This window comes from Lampris incognitus, chromosome 16 (genome assembly GCF_029633865.1).
Source record: "Lampris incognitus isolate fLamInc1 chromosome 16, fLamInc1.hap2, whole genome shotgun sequence".
NCBI classification, from domain to species: domain Eukaryota; kingdom Metazoa; phylum Chordata; class Actinopteri; order Lampriformes; family Lampridae; genus Lampris; species Lampris incognitus.
Genome location: NC_079226.1, coordinates 3,116,556 through 3,131,602, shown reverse-complemented (window position 1 = coordinate 3,131,602; position 15,047 = coordinate 3,116,556). Strand labels below are relative to the sequence as shown.

General features: G+C 50.7%; 1 protein-coding gene across 1 annotated transcript in view; it reads right to left on the bottom strand.

Annotated features, from left to right (window-relative positions):
• Positions 1-15,047, bottom strand: part of arhgap5 (Rho GTPase activating protein 5) — an 88,159-nt gene that overhangs the window by 6,257 nt on the left and 66,855 nt on the right. The window contains exons 4-5 of the mRNA XM_056296091.1: positions 14,376-14,453; positions 7,785-7,916 (exon numbers count right to left, since the gene is read on the bottom strand). Coding sequence (XP_056152066.1) covers positions 7,785-7,916; positions 14,376-14,453 — 210 coding nt within the window. The remainder of the gene's footprint in view (positions 1-7,784; positions 7,917-14,375; positions 14,454-15,047) is intronic.

Below are 15,047 nucleotides of genomic sequence, written 5' to 3'. Positions count from 1 at the left end.
AGTAGGTGGGTTGCCAGAGGTGTGATGGGGACTGTGGTCATTGGGTTGGAGAGGAGGAGGGTGTGAATTTGTCTCTCTCCAACCTGCAATATAACACATGCAGGTCGTCAGCCAGGTCTTTGTCTGCCTCAGCATGGGGGGATGGTCTTCTGTAGTTTGTGATGTCTTGCAGGCCCCTCCACGTTGACACAGGGCTGTTGGCTGAAAACCAGCTTTTTAGTACAGATTCTTTTAGCCAGTCTGATCTTCTTTGTCAGTGAATTTCTGGCCTGCTTGTACAGGGATCTATCCCCACTGCTGTAGGCATCCTGCTTGGCCTGCTGAAGTCCTCTTAGTTTGGCTGTGAACCATGGCTTATTGCTATATGTGCAGAGAGAGGGTCTTGGTAGGCACATACATGTCTTCACAAAAGCTGATGTAAGCTGTCACATTGTCAGTTAGTTTGTGTAGGTTGCCAGTTGCAGTTTCAACTACACTCCTATCAGTGCAGTCAAAACAGTCTTGCAGTTCCTGCTTTGCTTTGCTGGTCCATTTCTTCACAGTTTTAACCGCGAGCTTTGCAGATATTAGTTTCTGCCTGTGGGTTGGAATAAGGAGAGCCAAGTAGTGACCAGAGTGCCCAAAGCTGCCCGGGGGACAGAGTGATACACATCTTTAAGAATAGGGTAGCAGTGGTCCAGTGTGTTATTTTCCCTGGTGAAACAATGAAATATGTTGTCTGTATTTTGGTAGTTGGTGGTTTAATTTTAGCTTTGTTAAATCAAAGAAGGCTGAATCAGGTCACCTGGACACAACATTTATTGGGAGAAATGTTTCATCATCATCATCTAAGTGACCTCTTCAGTCTCACCTGACTGCAGGTGTCCCCACCCTTATAAACAATACAGTGACTGCAGGTACCCCACCCTTATAACCAATACAGTGACTGCAGGTGTCCCCACCCTTATAAACAATACAGTGACTGCAGGTGTCCCCACCCTTATAAACAATACAGTGACTGCAGGTGTCCCCACCCTTATAAACAATACAGTGACTGCAGGTGTCCCCACCCTTATAAACAATACAGTGACTGCAGGTGTCCCCACCCTTATAAACAATACAGTGACTGCAGGTGTCCCCACCCTTATAAACAATACAGTGACTGCAGGTGTCCCCACCCTTATAAACAATACAGTGACTGCAGGTGTCCCCACCCTTATAAACAATACAGTGACTGCAGGTGTCCCCACCCTTATAAACAATACAGTGACTGCAGGTGTCCCCACCCTTATAAACAATACAGTGACTGCAGGCGTCCCCACCCTTATAAACAATACAGTGACTGCAGGTGTCCCCACCCTTATAAACAATACAGTGACTGCAGGCGTCCCCACCCTTATAAACAATACAGTGACTGCAGGTGTCCCCACCCTTATAAACAATACATTGGCTGCAGGTGTCCCCACCCTTATAAACAATACAGTGACTGCAGGTACCCCACCCTTATAAACAATACAGTGACTGCAGGTACCCCACCCTTATTACCAATACAGTGACTGCAGGTGTCCCCACCCTTATAAACAATACAGTGACTGCAGGTGTCCCCACCCTTATCAACAATACAGTGACTGCAGGTGTCCCCACCCTTATAAACAATACAGTGACTGCAGGTGTCCCCACCCTTATAAACAATACAGTGACTGCAGGTGTCCCCACCCTTATCAACAATACAGTGACTGCAGGTGTCCCACCCTTATCAACAATACAGTGACTGCAGGTGTCCCACCCTTATAAACAATACAGTGACTGCAGGTGTCCCCACCCTTATAAACAATACAGTGACTGCAGGTACCCCACCCTTATAAACAATACAGTGACTGCAGGTACCCCACCCTTATAAACAATACAGTGACTGCAGGTACCCCACCCTTATAAACAATACAGTGACTGCAGGTACCCCACCCTTATTACCAATACAGTGACTGCAGGTGTCCCACCCTTATAAACAATATAGTGACTGCAGGTGTCCCCACCCTTATAAACAATACAGTGGCATAACCACCCAAACCAAAGACCAGTTTCATATGCAAGTATGGGCGTGACCACTAACTAGAGTTACAATGGTCATGTGTTCCATTCACAGAGGATTTGGGAATGTTTGCAATCACAGCATTGTAAGATGGTGACAGATGTATTCTTAGCCCCCCCCCCCTCGGTTCAGGGATGGTCGTTCCCTCTTCACATAGATGGTCTCTTTCACTCTCCGTTCAAACCAGCATTCCTCCCTATCAAGGATGTGCACATTCTCATCCTTGAAAGAGTGGCCACTGGCCTGTAGATGGTGTGGACTGTGGGGTCCTGGCCTGTAGATGGTGTGGACTGTGGGGTCCTGGCCTGTAGATGGTGTGGACTGTGGGGTCCTGGCCTGTGGAAGGTGTGGACTGTGGGGTCCTGGCCTGTAGATGGTGTGGACTGTGGGGTCCTGGCCTGTAGATGGTGTGGACTGTGGGGTCCTGGCCTGTAGATGGTGTGGACTGTGGGGTCCTGGCCTGTGGAAGGTGTGGACTGTGGGGTCCTGGCCTGTAGATGGTGTGGACTGTGGGGTCCTGGCCTGTAGATGGTGTGGACTGTGTAGATGGTGTGGACTGTGGGGTCCTGGCCTGTAGATGGTGTGGACTGTGGGGTCCTGGCCTGTAGATGGTGTGGACTGTGGGGTCCTGGCCTGTAGATGGTGTGGACTGTGGGGTCCTGGCCTGTAGATGGTGTGGACTGTGGGGTCCTGGCCTGTAGATGGTGTGGACTGTGTAGATGGTGTGGACTGTGGGGTCCTGGCCTGTAGATGGTGTAGACTGTGGAGTCATGGTCTGTAGATGGCGTAGACTGTGGGGTCCTGGCCTGTAGATGGTGTAGACTGTGGGGTCCTGGCCTGTAGATGGTAGATGGTGTGGACTGTGTAGAAGGTGTGGACTGTGGGGTCCTGGCCTGTAGATGGTGTGGACTGTGGGGTCCTGGCCTGTAGATGGTGTGGACTGTGGGGTCCTGGCCTGTAGATGGTGTGGACTGTGGGGTCCTGGCCTGTAGATGGTGTGGACTGTGGGGTCCTGGCCTGTAGATGGCGTAGACTGTGGGGTCCTGGCCTGTAGATGGTGTGGACTGAGGGGTCCTGGCCTGTAGATGGTGTGGACTGTGGGGTCCTGGCCTGTAGATGGTGTAGACTGTGGGGTCCTGGCCTGTAGATGGTGTGGACTGTGTAGAAGGTGTGGACTGTGGGGTCCTGGCCTGTAGATGGTGTGGACTGTGGGGTCCTGGCCTGTAGATGGCGTAGACTGTGGGGTCCTGGCCTGTAGATGGTGTGGACTGTGGGGTCCTGGCCTGTAGATGGTGTGGACTGTGGGGTCCTGGCCTGTAGATGGTGTAGACTGTGGGGTCCTGGCCTGTAGATGGTGTGGACTGTGTAGAAGGTGTGGACTGTGGGGTCCTGGCCTGTAGATGGTGTGGACTGTGGGGTCCTGGCCTGTAGATGGTGTGGACTGTGGGGTCCTGGCCTGTAGATGGTGTAGACTGTGGAGTCATGGTCTGTAGATGGCGTAGACTGTGGGGTCCTGGCCTGTAGATGGTGTAGACTGTGGGGTCCTGGCCTGTAGATGGTAGATGGTGTGGACTGTGTAGAAGGTGTGGACTGTGGGGTCCTGGCCTGTAGATGGCGTAGACTGTGGGGTCCTGGCCTGTAGATGGTGTGGACTGTGGGGTCCTGGCCTGTAGATGGTGTGGACTGTGGGGTCCTGGCCTGTAGATGGTGTGGACTGTGGGGTCCTGGCCTGTAGATGGCGTAGACTGTGGGGTCCTGGCCTGTAGATGGTGTGGACTGTGGGGTCCTGGCCTGTAGATGGTGTGGACTGTGGGGTCCTGGCCTGTAGATGGTGTAGACTGTGGGGTCCTGGCCTGTAGATGGTGTGGACTGTGTAGAAGGTGTGGACTGTGGGGTCCTGGCCTGTAGATGGTGTGGACTGTGGGGTCCTGGCCTGTAGATGGCGTAGACTGTGGGGTCCTGGCCTGTAGATGGTGTGGACTGTGGGGTCCTGGCCTGTAGATGGTGTGGACTGTGGGGTCCTGGCCTGTAAATGGTGTAGACTGTGGGGTCCTGGCCTGTAGATGGTGTGGACTGTGTAGAAGGTGTGGACTGTGGGGTCCTGGCCTGTAGATGGTGTGGACTGTGGGGTCCTGGCCTGTAGATGGTGTGGACTGTGGGGTCCTGGCCTGTAGATGGTGTGGACTGTGGGGTCCTGGCCTGTAGATGGTGTGGACTGTGGGGTCCTGGCCTGTAGATGGTGTGGACTGTGGGGTCCTGGCCTGTAGATGGTGTGGACTGTGGGGTCCTGGCCTGTAGATGGTGTGGACTGTGGGGTCCTGGCCTGTAGATGGTGTAGACTGTGGAGTCCTGGTCTGACATGTTAGCTCTCCTGTGTTGTGCCATCTTCTTGGCCAGCGTCTGTTTAGTTTCCCTGATGTACAAGTCACATCAATCCTCTTGGCACTTCACAGCTACACTATATTGCTCTGTTTGTGCCGGGGGACCTGATCCTTGGGGTGGACCAACTTCTGGTGCAGTGTGTTTTGGGGTTTGAGAGCAGCTGAGACGTGGTGTTTGGAAAGTACCCGTCTCAACTGTTCCGTCACTCTCACCACACACAGAATCACCAGTGGTTTACACTTAGACAGCTGTGGTCCTTCTCCTCTCTTCGATCGGCTGCTGCACTGTTTGGGCGTCTTCCTGGCTTTGACAGACGCCCAGTTAGGATAACCACACTTAACATTCCCAAATCCTCTGTCAGTAGTACACATGGCTGTTGAAACGCTAGTTAACGGTCACGCCTGTTTACATATAAAACTGGTCGCCATGAGTCACTCATAAACCTTTTGTCTAATTTAAAATAAAATCTCCCCCCCGGTTGGACAACAACCACCAACACAAGTCAACCGTCAGCCTGCTGGAAACATTGCTGTAGTGAGCTGTTAGCACAAGCTGACCAGAGGAAGCCAAGACAGACCGTCTGCACACTGGGAGGACCCCCGTATCGTCAGAAGACAGATGGACTTGGCTCAAAAGGCAATAACGCTTATATATTAGTACAGGCAGCTTTTATTGCACTAACAGACGATTTATTGGTGCTGTTAAAAAAATAATTCCACTCTGATAAGAACCAGAACCAGAACCAGAGCTCTGGCCTACATGAACCCTTCCTGAATAAACCTGAGTGCTGTTCCACGCTGACCTAACAGAACCGTCTATCAGATATGGATGTTAATACATAATGAAGTCTGTCTGTCTGCTGTTCAGGCAGTGTTTGTCTTATCAAGTGTCGACTTTGTCATATCACAGTAGACTGTGTGTGCACACAAACACACACATGTGTGGATATAACAAGTCCACACACCCCTGTTAAGATGGCAGCTTTCTGTGGTGTCAAAAAATTAAACCAGGTTAAATTATGTCAGAACTTTTTCCACTTTAAATGTGAAATCACAACTTATAAAGATAAAGTGAAGGACAACCTGGAACATTTTAGTAAAAATAAAAATACAAAACTTCCAATAAGCCGGTCGTATAAGTATGCACATCCCTAAACCAATACACTGTTGAAGCATCTTCTGGTTTTATTTCAGCACAGTATTTTGGGGTAAGAGTCCATCAGCTTGGCACATCTTGACTTGGTAAAATTGTCCCACTCTTCCTTACAAAAACGTTGTAGATCCATCAGATTGTGAAGGCATCTCCTATGCACAGCCCTCTTCAGGTCACCCCACAGATCTACTGGATCCAGGTCTGGGCTGTGGCTGGGCCGTTCCAAAACGCTGATCTTCTTTTGGTGAAGCGGTTACCTTTGTTGGTGCTTTGGGTCGATGTCCTGCTGAGAGGTGGAATCCATCTTCAGATTTCTACCAGATGCTTGAACGCTTTTTGTGCAAAAATCGACTGGTTTTTGGAGCTGTTCATGATTTCCTCCACCTGGACTAAAGCTCCAGTTCCAGCAGAAGAACAGAAACCCCAAAGCCTGATGCTGCCGCCACCACCATGCTTCACCCTGGCTCTGGTGTTCTTCTGCTGATGGGCTGTTTTTGTACCAAACATACGTTTTGGAATTATGGCCAGAAAGTTCAACCGTGGTCTCGTCAGACCAGAACACATGGTTCCGCATGGTTTTGGGAGACTGGAAGTTTCTTTTTTAGCAAATGTAGCCGGGCTTGGATGTTTTTTTGTCTTCATGTGAAATGTCTTCCATCTGGCCATCCTACCCATAGCCCAGACATATAAAGAGTACAGGAGATGGTTGTCACATGTAGGAGCAACCAGGACTTGTCAGAAGTCCCTGCAGCTCCTTTAATGTTACCGTAGGCCTCTTGGCAGCCTCCCTGGCCAGTTTCCTCCTCGTCTTCTCATCAGTCTTGAACGTCCTGTTCTTGGTAACATCACTGTTGTGCCACTTGTTGATGATGGTCTTCGCAGTGTAGCATCTTGGAAGTTCTTCTGCACCCCTCCCCGGATCCATACCTCTCAACAATGACCTCTGGTCATGCTCGGTAAGCTCTTGGTGGACCAGCAGTTCTGCAGCTGGATGCAGCCCAGAAGAGGCCAGAGAGTCGTCCTACAGGACCAGCTGAACTTTACTGGGTTTATTTTTAGTTATTTGGGGTTGATCACAGTCACTTGTGTTGATGGTAGGTGTACGCTAACGCCTAGTTAACATGTGATTGAATGTGATTGGTTAAATCGGGACACAGCCACACCCCCAGCTATAAAAAGTCGTGCACACTCCTGCAACCAGGTTATTGTAGGTTTTGTATTTTTCTATTTTCCCTGAAATGTTTCTGAACGTTTTTCACTTTATTTATAGGTTGCAACTTCACATTAAAGACTTTTGATATCCACTGTGTGTGTGTGTGTGTGTGTGTGTGTGTGTGTGTGTGTGTGTGTGTGTGTGTTTGTGTGTGTGTGTGTGTGTGCGCGCTCAAACCTTCAGAAAAAAAACTTAAAACAGTGTGACGGCTTAAACATTTGGCATCAGTGTGTCTGGGACTTTTCATTGGACGCCAGTGTCGTCCATGCTCACAGTCACTGTAACACAATTGTAAAACAACTGTAAAATCCACTTCCTGGGGCACAAACGTCACAAACAACCAACAGCACAGAGGTCAAAGGTCGGCCAACAAAGATGGAAACGCATGTCACTCGGGCTGACAGCAGCAGCTTCACGTGGAAGAAAAACGCTGGTGAACATGTAAATGTGTTTGAGGGTATTTTTAACACCGAGCTTGTTAATCTGCTGCAGTGAGCCAGACGGCTTCATCATTCCTAGAGTATTATACACACACACACACACACACACACACACACACACACACACACACACACACACACACACAAGGGCAATGCATATGCATGACAGTGAGGATGCATCCTGGGGCAGGCAAAAGCCTCTTAAGGGTGTGTGACGTGACACCGAGTGCCTTGTGAATGTGGGTGATGTGTGTACTTCACCGTACCCTTATACACTTCATCTGTGTGTGTGTGTGTGTGTGTGTGTGACAGACAGACAGACAGAGAGAGAGAGAGAGAGAGAGAGACAGCTCGGTCTGTCTCTCTCTCTACCTCACTCTCTCACAAGTGTGCTTTCATGCATGTGACTGTGTTGCATGATAAACCACATTTTACTTCACTGCACAGTAGTGCAGGCTGCTGGGTGTGGGTGTGTGTGTGTCTGTGTGTGTGTGTGTGTGTGTGTGTGTGTGTGTGCGTGTGTGCTCACTTGCTGCCTCCACTAGTTCGGGGTGCAGGCTGTAGGGGATGAGGGGGTCGGGCAGGTCAGCAAAGAAGGCCTTCAGAGCTCCAGCAACTGCATTCACTGCCACGTCCATCACCACAAAGTCGACGCTGTGATCTGCACGGAGGGAGAGACGGTTGTGTGTCTGTCATGACTATCACTGGACTTCAGTTCTGACGACGGAGAAATGAGCGAGAGACAGAGAAATATGACACAGAGAGAGAGAGAGAGAGAGAGAGAGAGATGCAGAAGGAGAGACAGAGGGAGGACGGGGCCTGAGGTACAGTGACAGCTGTCACGCTGCACGAGGCGGCCTGCAGAAACACTGCCATGCACCAGCAGAGAGCCAACCCCGAATTCAACACAACCACACGGCGAAAAGGATGGAGGGCAGAGCGAGAGACTGACTCACGAAGAGACAGACACGGGGAGAACATTGATCAACAGAGGAGAGAGGATGTTAAGGCAGAGGAAAGTGGAGAGGAGCAGGATCGGGAGAGGAGATCCCAGGAGGAGAGATCAGCGGTTTTCCATCCGCTCTTCCTCTGCAGTGGGGAACTAAATCCTCCACCACCGTTTCCTGGGGGAACCGGACCATGGCGCGTCGACCTACAAATGCAGTAACACAGTTCTCAGCAGAGGACGAGGAGGAAGATGAGGAGGAGTTTGAAACGGAGGAGGAATGGATGGTTTGTGAAGTGGAGCTGCTTCATGTTTGACCCCAAGAGCTAACTTCATGGGTCATATCAAGAATTCAATCCCCTGGGTCCGCGGTGGCGTAGCGGTCTAAGCATGGGCTTTGTGTCGATGCAGTTGCCCACTGAGGACCGGGGTTCGCGCCGCGGTCTCGTCAGATCCGACTATGGCCGGAATCCATGAGGCAGCAATCATTGGCAATGCTGTCTTCGGGAGGGGGGCAGAGTTGGCTTGTGTTCGTCACATGAATGCGTCTCTGTGTGTGTTGGAAAAGCAGTGGTTCGGCCTGGATTCGCCTTGTCACAAAAGTGGCGAGCGAATCCTTCCAGACTGCTGGCCGGAGAGATGCAGTTGGCGAACGCATGCGGTGAGAGGGGGGGGGGGGGTGTTTGAACTAAAATAGGGATCGACTGGCCACTAAATTGGGAGAAAAAAAGGGAAAAATCAGAAAAAGAATTCAATCCCAAATCAGTACACTTGTATTTCTTTTTTTTCCCCCTGATTTTTCCCTTTTTTCTCCCAATTTAGTGGCCAGTCGATCCATATTCTAGTTCCAACACCACCCTCGTACTGCATCATGCGTTCGCCAGCTGCATCTCTCCGGCTGGCAGTCTGGAAGGAGACGCCTCGCCACTTCCGTGACAAGGCGAATCCAGGCCAAACCACTGCTTCCCCCCCCCCCACCACCCACCCACCAACCATACACCACACACACACACACACACACACACACACACACAGATCAGTCATGTGACGAACACAAGCCGACTCCGCCCCCTCCCAAAGACAGCGCTGCCAATGATTGCTGCTTCATCGAGTCCGGCCATAGTCGGATCTGACGAGACCGGGACGCGAACCCCGGTCCCCAGTGGGCAACTGCATCGACACAAAGCTGATGCTTAGACCGCTACACCGCCGTGGACCCTGTACACTTGTATTTCAACTAAGAACAAAACAGTGGTGTCTGTCAGTCATTCCATAATAAACACAACCCCAGTGTGTGTGTGTGTGTGTGTGTGTGTGTGTGTGTGTGTGTGTGGGTGGGCCCTGTGATGGCCTGGCGGCCTGTCCAGGGTGTCTCTCCGCCTGCCGCCCAGTGACTGCTGGGATAGACTCCAGCATCCCCACCACCCTGAGAGCAGGATAAGCGCGGTGGATAATGGATGGATGGATGGATGGATGGATGGATGGATGGATGGATGGATGGATGGATGGATGGATGGATGGATGGATGGGTGGATGGATGGATGGATGGATGGATGGATGGATGGATGGATGGATGGATGGATGGATGGATGGATGGCTATCAGCTGATATCACTAACAGGGTTGTAGGAAAACATCAGTACAATTAAGAACAACAGCTGCTGTCTTTCACATTACACGGCTTTTCAAAACCGCTGCATCATGTTAAGAGAGTTTGCAAAGGTGCTTCTTCATTGTGTATTTCACATTTCTGACCACTAGGTGGCAGGTGCAGCCAACTACACTGACTCAAGACATGTTAGACCACACCCACTCCACCACGCCCACCCATGGTTTTATGGGGGGCTCAACCCGACAGGGAATTGTGGTTTGCCAGACCAACAAACAACCACATGAAGTGAAAGTGCAGGAAACCTGCAGAGTGTGTTGTGGAGTGGCGCTGCAGCAGGAGGAGGAGGAGGAGGAGGAGGAGGAGAGGCCTCCTACCACATAGGAACAGTCATCTCCTTTACTGTTCATGTTATTATTCCCACCCCACCCCCCTTTTTCACCCCCATTGTACTTGGTCAATTACCCCACTCTTCCGAGCTGTCCCGGTCTCTGCTCCACCCCCTCTGCTGATCCGGGGAGGCTGCAGACTACCACATGTCTCCTCCCATACATGTGGAGTCACCAGCCACTTCTTCTCACCTGACAGTGAGGAGTTTCACCAGGGGGACGCAGCGCGTGGGAGGATCACGCTATTCCCCCCAGTTCTCCCTCCTCCCTGAACAGGCACCCTGACTGACCAGAGGAGGCGCTAGTGCAGCGACCAGGACACACACCCACATCCCCAGACAACGTCTGTCCTACACATGTCCTGTGTGCTGTCCATGTGAGAAACCCTCCACCCTCAGTTGCTTCGTACATCCAACCTGACCTGGCAGACAAGAACACCTGACTCACAGTATTCTGACCTGTAAAACACTTTCATTTTCAGCTCTTTCACCCATCTTTCCCTTCATAAGCACATTAACGAAATCAGCAACACTGCCTCATTTCACTGTCCACGTCCATGTCTCTGTCCATGGCTGATGCAGAGTCTCTAATACATGCATTTGACTCACCCACACCTGATTACTGTACTGCTGTTTTCAGGTGCACCACATGCTGGTACTACAAAGTCTTCAGATGGTTCAGAATGCTGCAGCTGGAACCCTAACCAATCTAGAACATTTGACCACCACATTACACCAACTCTTGCCTCCTTTCACTGGCTTCCTGTTCTTGTTAGATCATGTTATCCCTGTTAGACCAGACTTCAAGGTGCTTCTGCTGACTGATAACATCTTAAATAGGCTTGCCTCATCTTACTTGTCTACTTCTACTACTACTACTACGACTACTACTACTACTACGACTACTACTACTACTACTACTACCACTACTAATTCTGACTGCTCCCGTTAGGGGGCGCCACAGCGGATCATCCGTTTCCATCTCTTCCTGTCCTCTGCAGCTTCCTCTGTCACACCAGCCACCTGCATGTCCTCCCTCACCACATCCATAAACCTCCTCTTTGGCCTTCCTCTTCTCCTCTTCCCTGGCAGCTCCATATTCAGCCTCCATTACTGACTATCGCAAACTGTTCTATTCTCTCACGTCTGTTCTCTCTCTCTGAACGATGTCTTCTACTTTCTCTTCTCCTGTGTGGATGGTGTGATGTGAGTCTCCCTTGTGTGCATATGTAGTCTGTCCTCCTCCCCGGTCTACATGGTGATGGTGGTCACCACCTGGACACTGGTTGGCAACTTCCTCATCATATTCTTCACATATTTTATAATTCCATTATAATTGTGTTATCCTTTTTCAATGTCGTATTGTGTAAGTTGTGTAAACACAACATCATTGCACGTTGTGCGTCTTGGGAGAGAGATCCTCCTCTGTTGCTCTCCCTGAGCTTTCTTAAGGGGGATTTAGGGAGGTGAATTGGCCATATTAAATTGGCCCTAGGTGTGACTATGTGTGTGTGTGTGTGTGTGTGTGTGGGGGCCTTGTGATAGACTGGTGGCCTGTCCAGGGTGTCTCCCCGCCTGCTGCCCAATGACTGCTGGGATAGGCTCCAGCATCCCCGCCACCCTGAGAGCAGGATAAGCGATTTGGATGATGGATGGATGGATGTTCCTTATCTGATGTGAGGGTCTGAGCACAGGATGTTGTGTTGCTGTGAAGCCCCGAGGCACATGTGTAATTTGTGATGACGAGCTATACAAATAAAACTGACTTGACTTGCTGTACAATTTGAAAGTCTTTCGTCCATGTCAACAGTTAAAAACAAAAGTTCCAGGGGGGTCCAGGTAGCGTAGCGGTCTATACCGTTGCCTACCAACACGGGGATCGCTGGTTCAAATCCCTGTGTTACCTCCGGCTTGGTCGGGCGTCCCTACAGACACAACTGGCCGTGTCTGCGGGTGGGAAGCCGGATGTGGGTAAGTGTCCTGGTCGCTGCACTAGCACCTCCTCTGGTCGGTCGGGGCGCCTATTCAGGGGGGAGGGGGAATTGGGGGGAATAGTGTGATCCCCCCCACACGCTACGCCCCCCAGGTGAAACTCCTCACTGTCAGGTGAAAAGAAGCGGCTGGTGACTCCACATGTATGGGAGGAGGCATGTGGTAGTCTGCAGCCTCCCTGGATCAGCAGAGGGGGTGGAGCAGAGACCGGGACGGCTCGGAAGAGTGGGGTGATTGGCTGGGTACAATTTGGGAGAACGGGGGGGGGGGGGGGCTAACCAAAGGTTCCTGCCCTGACACAGGACTCTACAGTTTGTATGGAACGGCTGATCCAGTATCAGAGGGCTCCAGGAGCATGGAGACATAAATGTAGGAGTCTGCCTGACTCAGCAGCCCATGTCTGATTTCATACATAACACATCAGTAAAACATACTACATCAATTCCTTAGAAAAGAAGATGTGGGTGTGCGGTCGCAAGTCTGGACATTCAGGTGTGTGTGTGTTTGACTTTGTGGTGTGTATTGTTTTCACTGTATTTGTGCAGATGTATGTCTTTTAGTTGTGTTTTTGTGATATTTTCCATGTGTTGGTGTGGTATGATGCGGCTCGGTGGTGCAGTGGTTAGCACGGTGGCCTCACAGCAAGAAGGTCCTGGGTTCGAGCCCCGGGGTAGTCCAACCTTGGGGGTGGTCCCGGGTCGTCCTCTGTGTGGAGTTTGCATGTTCTCCCCGTGTCTGTGTGGGTTTCCTCCGGGGGCTCCGGTTTCCTCCCACAGTCCAAACACATGTAGGTCAGGTGACCCACCTGTACTAAACTGTCCATAGGTGTGAATGTGTGTGTGTGTGTGTGTGTGTGTGTGTGTGTGTGTGTGTGTGTGTGTGGGTGTGTGTGGGTGTGTGTGTGTGTGGGTGTGTGTGGGTGTGTGTGTGTGGGCCCTGTGATGGTCTGGCGGCCTGTCCAGGGTGTCTCCCCGCCTGCCGCCCAATCACTGCTGGGATAGGCTCCAGCATCCCCGCCACCCTGAGAGCAGGATAAGTGGTTCAGATAATGGATGGATCTGATAAAGCTGATCTTGTCCTTCCCTCCCACTGACACACAAGTAGAGACACACATTGCTGTGTGCTTGACTGACATCTCGGAGTGGATGGTGACACACCACCTGAAGCTCAATCTGGACAAGACAGAGCTGATGTTCCTCCCGGGGAAAGGTTGCCCGCACCGAGACCTGGCCATCACCATGACAACACCGTGGTGAGGCCAACTCGGACTGCGAGGAATCTTGGTGTGATCCTGGACGACCAACCGTCGTTTGCTGCAAACGTTGCATCGGTTGCTCGCTCCTGCAGATTTCTCCTCTCTAACATCAGGAGGATTCTCCCATTCCTCACCGACGAGACGCCACAGGTGCTCATCCAGGCTCTGGTCATCTCCCGGCTGGACTACGGCAACTTCCTCCTTGCTGGCGCCCCGGCGTCGGCCATCAGACCTCTGGAGCTTGTTCAGAAGGCTGCAGCTCGTCTGGTGTTCAACCTCCCTAAGTTCTCCCACACAGCTCCCCTTCTCATGTCCCTACACTGGCTCCCAGGAGCTGCTCCCATCCACTTTAAGACTCTGGTGCTGGTCTACAGGGCAGTGAAAGGAACAGCTCCTTCCTATCTCCAGGCCATGGTCAAGCCCTACACCCCCGCCCGACCACTTTGCTCTGCTGCCTCAGGACGCCTGGTTGCCCTGTTGCTCAGAGGCCCCTGCTGCCGATCGACCCGGTCCCGGCTCGTCTGTCCTGGCCCCACAGTGGTGGACTGAACTCCCCACTGATGTCAGGACAGCAGAGTCCTGCCCATCTTTCAGGGCAGGTTGAAAACTCACCTCTTCAAGAACTACTACCCTGTTACTTGTTCTTAGCACTTACTGTTGTATTCACTCATTTAAAACAAAATCTGTTTCTTGTGCTTTTACTGTAGCACTGGTTTTACTCTTAGATGCTTGTTTAGATGCACTTATGACCTCTGATGACCAGTAGTTCTCCTGATCTCCTACGTTACATGATGCTCTTATTGTAAGTCGCTTTGGATAAAAGCGTCGGCTAAATGACTAATGTAATGTCATGTCATGTCATGTCATGTCATGTCATGTGTGGTATGTAGTGTAGTAGTAGCTGTGGTGTGTGTGTGTGTGTGTGTGTTACCTTGATCAAACTGTTTCTGGATGTTGTCTTGGTCAGTCTTGTTGCCACTGACGCGGTACAGGCCCTCTGTCGTCAAACCTGTCACACAAACACAAACACAAACACAGCTGAGTGGATGACAGCCGGGATGGGCAACGGGACGAATATATCGGCAACTAGTGATAAGCTTCAGTCCGGTCAGTGGTCCAGTCAGTAGTGGGTGATTTCTTTTGGGTGGTTTTTGCCCTTTTATTTTGCTAATCCACTGGCCTGCCTCCTGGAGAACTGCTCTGGGTGAATAAGGAGTCCAGGAAGTGCAGTCTGAAGCGCGTGTGAACAGGAACTGGCAGTTGAGTTGTGCTACATGCAGGTTTGTGTTGCACTGGTTTCTGATGAGTCTTTCACAAAACAGGGCAGTGACTGTAGTGACTACATCACAACTACAACCTATTGCCGCCACTGCTTGTTTGCAAAGAGGGCAAATGACTTAATCTAGGTTTACATTTTAACTCAGGTTCTTTGTCCTGCTGGTTTCATCTGGTTTACAATCAAAATAATCCCAAATACGCAATTTTGTATTCTTTTTCACAACAAGCGCTTCTCTTTTATACATATACAAATTATGTATATAATTTATATAGATATAATTATATATACAAACTCTATATATGCAAATTATATATAATGTTTATG